This window comes from Rhinoderma darwinii, unplaced genomic scaffold (genome assembly GCF_050947455.1).
Source record: "Rhinoderma darwinii isolate aRhiDar2 unplaced genomic scaffold, aRhiDar2.hap1 Scaffold_478, whole genome shotgun sequence".
NCBI classification, from domain to species: Eukaryota; Metazoa; Chordata; class Amphibia; order Anura; family Rhinodermatidae; genus Rhinoderma; species Rhinoderma darwinii.
The window spans coordinates 165,183-174,509 of record NW_027464024.1 but is presented as its reverse complement, the minus strand read 5'-3'; the positions used below and the strand labels follow the sequence as shown (position 1 = coordinate 174,509).

The 9,327-nt window shown below is 55.5% G+C and overlaps 1 protein-coding gene across 1 annotated transcript in view; it reads left to right on the top strand.

Annotated features, from left to right (window-relative positions):
* Window positions 1-8,592, top strand: part of LOC142719280 (ATP-binding cassette sub-family C member 9-like) — a 27,068-nt gene extending 18,476 nt beyond the window's left edge. The window contains exon 14 of the mRNA XM_075848769.1: window positions 8,454-8,592. Within this exon, the coding sequence (XP_075704884.1) occupies window positions 8,454-8,588 (135 nt within the window). The 3' untranslated portion in view covers window positions 8,589-8,592. The remainder of the gene's footprint in view (window positions 1-8,453) is intronic.
* Window positions 8,593-9,327: the final 735 nt, after the last annotated feature.

Here is a 9,327-nt window from a genome sequence, read left to right as displayed (position 1 = left end):
GTCCTCCGCTGTCACGTTCATATGTTAGTAAATAATCCTGAGGTCTCGTTAGAGTGGAGGTTCCGTCACACATGTCGCACTGTCTCTGCTGTCTCTCTGAGGTGACGCGTCTGTCTCTTCTCTCCTGTGTCTCTCTGAGGTGACACGTCTGTCTCTTCTCTCCTGTGTCTCTCTGAGGTCACGCGTCTGTCTCTTCTCTCTGTGTCTCTGCTGTCTCTCTGAGGTCACGCGTCTGTCTCTTCTCTCCTGTGTCTCTGCTGTCTCTCTGAGGTCACGCGTCTGTCTCTTCTCTCCTGTGTCTCTGCTGTCTCTCTGAGGTCACGCGTCTGTCTCTTCTCTCCTGTGTCTCTCTGAGGTGACGCGTCTGTCTCTTCTCTCCTGTGTCTCTCTGAGGTCACGCGTCTGTCTCTTCTCTCCTGTGTCTCTCTGAGGTGACACGTCTGTCTCTTCTCTCCTGTGTCTCTCTGAGGTGACACGTCTGTCTCTTCTCTCCTGTGTCTCTGCTGTCTCTCTGAGGTCACGCGTCTGTCTCTTCTCTCCTGTGTCTCTCTGAGGTGACGCGTCTGTCTCTTCTCTCCTGTGTCTCTCTGAGGTCACGCGTCTGTCTCTTCTCTCCTGTGTCTCTCTGAGGTCACGCGTCTGTCTCTTCTCTCCTGTGTCTCTCTGAGGTGACGCGTCTGTCTCTTCTCTCCTGTGTCTCTGCTGTCTCTCTGAGGTGACGCGTCTGTCTCTTCTCTCATGTGTCTCTGCTGTCTCTCTGAGGTGACGCGTCTGTCTCTTCTCTCATGTGTCTGCTGTCTCTCTGAGGTGACGCGTCTGTCTCTTCTCTCATGTGTCTCTCTGAGGTGACGCGTCTGTCTCTTCTCTCATGTGTCTCTGCTGTCTCTCTGAGGTGACGCGTCTGTCTCTTCTCTCCTGTGTCTCTCTGAGGTGACGCGTCTGTCTCTTCTCTCCTGTGTCTCTGCTGTCTCTCTGAGGTGACGCGTCTGTCTCTTCTCTCATGTGTCTCTCTGAGGTCACGCGTCTGTCTCTTCTCTCCTGTGTCTCTCTGAGGTGACGCGTCTGTCTCTTCTCTCCTGTGTCTCTCTGAGGTGACGCGTCTGTCTCTTCTCTCCTGTGTCTCTCTGAGGTCACGCGTCTGTCTCTTCTCTCATGTGTCTCTTGTCTCTCTGAGGTCACGCGTCTGTCTCTTCTCTCCTGTGTCTCTCTGAGGTGACGCGTCTGTCTCTTCTCTCATGTGTCTCTCTGAGGTCACGCGTCTGTCTCTTCTCTCCTGTGTCTCTCTGAGGTGACGCGTCTGTCTCTTCTCTCCTGTGTCTCTCTGAGGTGACGCGTCTGTCTCTTCTCTCCTGTGTCTCTGCTGTCTCTCTGAGGTGACGCGTCTGTCTCTTCTCTCATGTGTCTGCTGTCTCTCTGAGGTGACGCGTCTGTCTCTTCTCTCATGTGTCTCTCTGAGGTGACGCGTCTGTCTCTTCTCTCATGTGTCTCTGCTGTCTCTCTGAGGTGACGCGTCTGTCTCTTCTCTCCTGTGTCTCTCTGAGGTGACGCGTCTGTCTCTTCTCTCCTGTGTCTCTGCTGTCTCTCTGAGGTGACGCGTCTGTCTCTTCTCTCATGTGTCTCTCTGAGGTCACGCGTCTGTCTCTTCTCTCCTGTGTCTCTCTGAGGTGACGCGTCTGTCTCTTCTCTCCTGTGTCTCTCTGAGGTCACGCGTCTGTCTCTTCTCTCATGTGTCTCTTGTCTCTCTGAGGTGACGCGTCTGTCTCTTCTCTCCTGTGTCTCTCTGAGGTGACGCGTCTGTCTCTTCTCTCATGTGTCTCTCTGAGGTCACGCGTCTGTCTCTTCTCTCCTGTGTCTCTCTGAGGTGACGCGTCTGTCTCTTCTCTCCTGTGTCTCTCTGAGGTGACGCGTCTGTCTCTTCTCTCCTGTGTCTCTCTGAGGTGACGCGTCTGTCTCTTCTCTCCTGTGTCTCTCTGAGGTGACGCGTCTGTCTCTTCTCTCATGTGTCTCTTGTCTCTCTGAGGTGACGCGTCTGTCTCTTCTCTCATGTGTCTCTGCTGTCTCTCTGAGGTGACGCGTCTGTCTCTTCTCTCATGTGTCTGCTGTCTCTCTGAGGTGACGCGTCTCTCTTCTCTCATGTGTCTCTTGTCTCTCTGAGGTGACGCGTCTGTCTCTTCTCTCATGTGTCTCTCTGAGGTGACGCGTCTGTCTCTTCTCTCCTGTGTCTCTCTGAGGTGACGCGTCTGTCTCTTCTCTCCTGTGTCTCTGCTGTCTCTCTGAGGTCACGCGTCTGTCTCTTCTCTCCTGTGTCTCTGCTGTCTCTCTGAGGTCACGCGTCTGTCTCTTCTCTCCTGTGTCTCTGCTGTCTCTCTGAGGTGACGCGTCTGTCTCTTCTCTCCTGTGTCTCTCTGAGGTGACACGTCTGTCTCTTCTCTCCTGTGTCTCTCTGAGGTGACGCGTCTGTCTCTTCTCTCCTGTGTCTCTCTGAGGTGACACGTCTGTCTCTTCTCTCCTGTGTCTCTCTGAGGTGACACGTCTGTCTCTTCTCTCCTGTGTCTCTGCTGTCTCTCTGAGGTCACGCGTCTGTCTCTTCTCTCCTGTGTCTCTCTGAGGTGACGCGTCTGTCTCTTCTCTCCTGTGTCTCTCTGAGGTGACGCGTCTGTCTCTTCTCTCCTGTGTCTCTCTGAGGTCACGCGTCTGTCTCTTCTCTCCTGTGTCTCTCTGAGGTCACGCGTCTGTCTCTTCTCTCCTGTGTCTCTCTGAGGTGACGCGTCTGTCTCTTCTCTCCTGTGTCTCTGCTGTCTCTCTGAGGTGACGCGTCTGTCTCTTCTCTCATGTGTCTCTGCTGTCTCTCTGAGGTGACGCGTCTGTCTCTTCTCTCATGTGTCTGCTGTCTCTCTGAGGTGACGCGTCTCTCTTCTCTCATGTGTCTCTCTGAGGTGACGCGTCTGTCTCTTCTCTCATGTGTCTCTGCTGTCTCTCTGAGGTGACGCGTCTGTCTCTTCTCTCATGTGTCTCTCTGAGGTCACGCGTCTGTCTCTTCTCTCCTGTGTCTCTCTGAGGTGACGCGTCTGTCTCTTCTCTCCTGTGTCTCTCTGAGGTGACGCGTCTGTCTCTTCTCTCCTGTGTCTCTCTGAGGTCACGCGTCTGTCTCTTCTCTCATGTGTCTCTTGTCTCTCTGAGGTGACGCGTCTGTCTCTTCTCTCCTGTGTCTCTCTGAGGTGACGCGTCTGTCTCTTCTCTCATGTGTCTCTCTGAGGTCACGCGTCTGTCTCTTCTCTCATGTGTCTCTGCTGTCTCTCTGAGGTGACGCGTCTGTCTCTTCTCTCCTGTGTCTCTCTGAGGTGACGCGTCTGTCTCTTCTCTCCTGTGTCTCTCTGAGGTGACGCGTCTGTCTCTTCTCTCATGTGTCTCTTGTCTCTCTGAGGTGACGCGTCTGTCTCTTCTCTCATGTGTCTCTGCTGTCTCTCTGAGGTGACGCGTCTGTCTCTTCTCTCATGTGTCTGCTGTCTCTCTGAGGTGACGCGTCTCTCTTCTCTCATGTGTCTCTTGTCTCTCTGAGGTGACGCGTCTGTCTCTTCTCTCATGTGTCTCTGCTGTCTCTCTGAGGTGACGCGTCTGTCTCTTCTCTCCTGTGTCTCTCTGAGGTGACGCGTCTGTCTCTTCTCTCCTGTGTCTCTCTGAGGTGACGCGTCTGTCTCTTCTCTCATGTGTCTCTGCTGTCTCTCTGAGGTGACGCGTCTGTCTCTTCTCTCCTGTTTCTCTCTGAGGTGACGCGTCTGTCTCTTCTCTCCTGTGTCTCTCTGAGGTCACGCGTCTGTCTCTTCTCTCCTGTGTCTCTCTGAGGTGACGCGTCTGTCTCTTCTCTCCTGTGTCTCTCTGAGGTGACGCGTCTGTCTCTTCTCTCCTGTGTCTCTCTGAGGTCACGCGTCTGTCTCTTCTCTCCTGTGTCTCTCTGAGGTGACGCGTCTGTCTCTTCTCTCATGTGTCTCTGCTGTCTCTCTGAGGTGACGCGTCTGTCTCTTCTCTCCTGTGTCTCTCTGAGGTGACGCGTCTGTCTCTTCTCTCATGTGTCTCTCTGAGGTCACGCGTCTGTCTCTTCTCTCCTGTGTCTCTCTGAGGTGACGCGTCTGTCTCTTCTCTCCTGTGTCTCTCTGAGGTCACGCGTCTGTCTCTTCTCTCCTGTGTCTCTCTGAGGTGACGCGTCTGTCTCTTCTCTCATGTGTCTCTCTGAGGTGACGCGTCTGTCTCTTCTCTCCTGTGTCTCTGCTGTCTCTCTGAGGTGACGCGTCTGTCTCTTCTCTCCTGTGTCTCTCTGAGGTGACGCGTCTGTCTCTTCTCTCCTGTGTCTCTCTGAGGTGACGCGTCTGTCTCTTCTCTCATGTGTCTCTCTGAGGTCACGCGTCTGTCTCTTCTCTCCTGTGTCTCTGCTGTCTCTCTGAGGTGACGCATCTGTCTCTTCTCTCCTGTGTCTCTCTGAGGTGACGCGTCTGTCTCTTCTCTCCTGTGTCTCTCTGAGGTGACGCGTCTGTCTCTTCTCTCCTGTGTCTCTCTGAGGTCACGCGTCTGTCTCTTCTCTCCTGTGTCTCTCTGAGGTCACGCGTCTGTCTCTTCTCTCCTGTGTCTCTCTGAGGTGACGCGTCTGTCTCTTCTCTCCTGTGTCTCTCTGAGGTGACGCGTCTGTCTCTTCTCTCATGTGTCTCTCTGAGGTCACGCGTCTGTCTCTTCTCTCATGTGTCTCTGCTGTCTCTCTGAGGTGACGCGTCTGTCTCTTCTCTCCTGTGTCTCTCTGAGGTGACGCGTCTGTCTCTTCTCTCCTGTGTCTCTCTGAGGTGACGCGTCTGTCTCTTCTCTCATGTGTCTCTGCTGTCTCTCTGAGGTGACGCGTCTGTCTCTTCTCTCCTGTTTCTCTCTGAGGTGACGCGTCTGTCTCTTCTCTCCTGTGTCTCTCTGAGGTCACGCGTCTGTCTCTTCTCTCCTGTGTCTCTCTGAGGTGACGCGTCTGTCTCTTCTCTCCTGTGTCTCTCTGAGGTGACGCGTCTGTCTCTTCTCTCCTGTGTCTCTCTGAGGTCACGCGTCTGTCTCTTCTCTCCTGTGTCTCTCTGAGGTGACGCGTCTGTCTCTTCTCTCATGTGTCTCTGCTGTCTCTCTGAGGTGACGCGTCTGTCTCTTCTCTCCTGTGTCTCTCTGAGGTGACGCGTCTGTCTCTTCTCTCATGTGTCTCTCTGAGGTCACGCGTCTGTCTCTTCTCTCCTGTGTCTCTCTGAGGTGACGCGTCTGTCTCTTCTCTCCTGTGTCTCTCTGAGGTCACGCGTCTGTCTCTTCTCTCCTGTGTCTCTCTGAGGTGACGCGTCTGTCTCTTCTCTCATGTGTCTCTCTGAGGTGACGCGTCTGTCTCTTCTCTCCTGTGTCTCTGCTGTCTCTCTGAGGTGACGCGTCTGTCTCTTCTCTCCTGTGTCTCTCTGAGGTGACGCGTCTGTCTCTTCTCTCCTGTGTCTCTCTGAGGTGACGCGTCTGTCTCTTCTCTCATGTGTCTCTCTGAGGTCACGCGTCTGTCTCTTCTCTCCTGTGTCTCTGCTGTCTCTCTGAGGTGACGCATCTGTCTCTTCTCTCCTGTGTCTCTCTGAGGTGACGCGTCTGTCTCTTCTCTCCTGTGTCTCTCTGAGGTGACGCGTCTGTCTCTTCTCTCCTGTGTCTCTCTGAGGTCACGCGTCTGTCTCTTCTCTCCTGTGTCTCTCTGAGGTCACGCGTCTGTCTCTTCTCTCCTGTGTCTCTCTGAGGTGACGCGTCTGTCTCTTCTCTCCTGTGTCTCTCTGAGGTCACGCGTCTGTCTCTTCTCTCATGTGTCTCTGCTGTCTCTCTGAGGTGACGCGTCTGTCTCTTCTCTCCTGTGTCTCTCTCTTCTCTGTCCTGTAGCACCGGGTGTCCACCATCTTGGCTGCAGACCTGGTGTTGGTCTTTTCCGAGGGTATTTTGACAGAGAATGACTCGGCGACCGCGCTCCTCTCCAACCCGGACGGTCTCTTTACCTTTCTGGTCAAGAGTCACAAGTAGATTGAGTCACTGCTGTCTGTCTGGTACGATGACCCTGTAATACTCTTATATCCGCACTGTACACACAGGTCCACCCCCTGCAGACCCCTATACATAGTGAGTAACCCCGGGGCTATCTCCGCCATATTCCCCTATATAAGACTATGGAGCCTAAAAAAAGGAGATTCACCAACAAGGCACCTGTAATACTGAGATGCACCTGTAACTGTGGGGGGAGCCGCAGCCATAGGAGAACAGTCCCAGCAACCAGACACATCTCACATGTAATATCACTGTAATACATCCCTCCTCCTCATCTATATACTCCTCTCCTCCACTCATTTCCAGCAGCCTGAAGGCCCCTCTCCCTGCCTGCAACCTCCTCAGTCATCAAGAAATCCATCTAGTGTAAAACACGGAGGAGGGGGATGCAGCTTCTCTCTCTCTGTGAGGCTGAATGCTGTGGGAGGGGATGTAGCTGCCGTTTCTCTCTGAGTCTGCGTGCTGTGAAAGGGGAGGAGGGGATGCAGCTGCAGCTTCCCTCTTTCCTTCTCTATCGCTCTCTCTTTCTGTGAGGCTGCGTGCTGTGAGAGGGGAGGTGGAGCCGCAGAAAAGAGACATGTAATTGGCTGACATCACACATAGAAGCGCCCGCCCACTCATCACCATGCGAGAGCGAATAACAGCAGAGGGAAGGAAATGCCCCAAAATCTGCAGGACCCCCCCCCCCCCCACACTTGTCTGCTCCACACGTGCAGCTGGAGGAGAGAGAGGGGGCTGTTATCTAGTACTGATAGGGGCCCCTGACCCAGTGACATGACTCTCCCCCGACCCAGTGACATGACTCTCCGCCGACCCAGTGACATGACTCTCCCCCGACTCAGTGACATGACTCTCCGCCGACCCAGTGACATGACTCTCCCCCGACCCAGTGACATGACTCTCCGCCGACCCAGTGACATGACTCTCCCCCGACTCAGTGACATGACTCTCCCCCGACCCAGTGACATGACTCTCCGCCGACCCAGTGACATGACTCTCCGCCGACCCAGTGACATGACTCTCCGCCGACCCAGTGACATGACTCTCCGCCGACCCAGTGACATGACTCTCCCCCGACCCAGTGACATGACTCTCCCCCGACCCAGTGACATGACTCCCCCCCGACCCAGTGACATGACTCCCCCCCGACCCAGTGACATGACTCTCCTCCGACCCAGTGACATGACTCTCCGCCGACCCAGTGACATGACTCTCCACCGACCCAGTGACATGACTCCCCCCCGACCCAGTGACATGACTCTCCGCCGACCCAGTGACATGACTCTCCGCCGACCCAGTGACATGACTCCCCCCCGACCCGGCGACATGACTCTCCGCCGACCCAGTGACATGACTCCCCCCCGACCCAGTGACATGACTCCCCCCCGACCCAGTGACATGACTCTCCCCCGACCCAGTGACATGACTCTCCCCCGACCCAGTGACATGACTCTCCCCCGACCCAGTGACATGACTCTCCCCCGACCCAGTGACATGACTCTCCCCCGACCCAGTGACATGACTCTCCCCCGACCCAGTGACATGACTCTCCCCCGACCCAGTGACATGACTCTCCCCCGACCCAGTGACATGACTCTCCGCCGACCCAGTGACATGACTCTCCGCCGACCCAGTGACATGACTCTCCGCCGACCCAGTGACATGACTCTCCGCCGACCCAGTGACATGACTCTCCGCCGACCCAGTGACATGACTCTCCGCCGACCCAGTGACATGACTCTCCGCCGACCCAGTGACATGACTCTCCCCCGACCCAGTGACATGACTCCCCCCCGACCCAGTGACATGACTCTCCTCCGACCCAGTGACATGACTCTCCGCCGACCCAGTGACATGACTCTCCGCCGACCCAGTGACATGACTCCCCCCCCGACCCAGTGACATGACTCTCCGCCGACCCAGTGACATGACTCTCCGCCGACCCAGTGACATGACTCCCCCCCGACCCGGCGACATGACTCTCCGCCGACCCAGTGACATGACTCCCCCCCGACCCAGTGACATGACTCCCCCCCGACCCAGTGACATGACTCCCCCCCCGACCCAGTGACATGACTCTCCCCCGACCCAGTGACATGACTCTCCCCCGACCCAGTGACATGACTCTCCCCCGACCCAGTGACATGACTCTCCCCCGACCCAGTGACATGACTCTCCCCCGACCCAGTGACATGACTCTCCCCCGACCCAGTGACATGACTCTCCCCCGACCCAGTGACATGACTCTCCCCCGACCCAGTGACATGACTCTCCCCCGACCCAGTGACATGACTCTCCCCCGACCCAGTGACATGACTCTCCCCTCGCCCGGCCTCCCTACGACTCCTCCTGTCATGGCCTCACGCTCTGTTTCTCCGCAGCACCGGGTTCACACCATCCTCACCGCAGACCTGGTGATCGTGATGCGTCGGGGGAACATTCTGGAGTACGATACCCCGGAGAGTCTCCTGGCGCAGGACGGGATCTTCGCCTCCTTTGTCCGCGCCGACATGTGACGCTTTATAAACGGCGTGAAGTATTTTTCTAGCTTTTTATATGAAGTGTTTATATTTTCTATTTATGAAACGCATGAGAAGAAACGAGAATTTCTACGTCTCCGGCATTTGTATCGCACTAAGAATAAAGGTTTGATCACAGATTTCAAGAAAACGACGCTTCCCCTTTATTGCTTCACCAGAGATCATGGTTATCAGGGTGGAGAGGCAAGTGACAGAGTGCCCAGCAGCACAGAGGATGTCAGGAGAGGAGTGTGCTGATCATGTGGGGGGTGACAGGCTGAGAGTTACATAGTGGGAGGAGCAGGATCTCCAGCAGCACAGAGTATGTCAGGAGAGGAGTGTGCTGATCATGTGGGAGGTTACAGGCTGAGGGTTACATAGTGGAAGGAGCAGGATCTCCAGCAGCACAGAGGATGTCAGGAGAGGAGTGTGCTGCTCATGTGGGAGGGCACAGGCTGAGAGTTACATAGTGGGAGGAGCAGTATCTCCAGCAGCACAGAGTATGTCAGGAGAGGAGTGTGCTGATCATGTGGGAGGTGACAGGCTGAGGGTTACATAGTGGAAGGAGCAGGATCTCCAGCAGCACAGAGTATGTCAGGAGAGGAGTGTGCTGCTCATGTGGGAGGGCACAGGCTGAGAGTTACATAGTGGGAGGAGCAGGATCTCCAGCAGCACAGAGGATGTCAGGAGAGGAGTGTGCTGATCATGTGGGAGGTGACAGGCTGAGGGTTACATA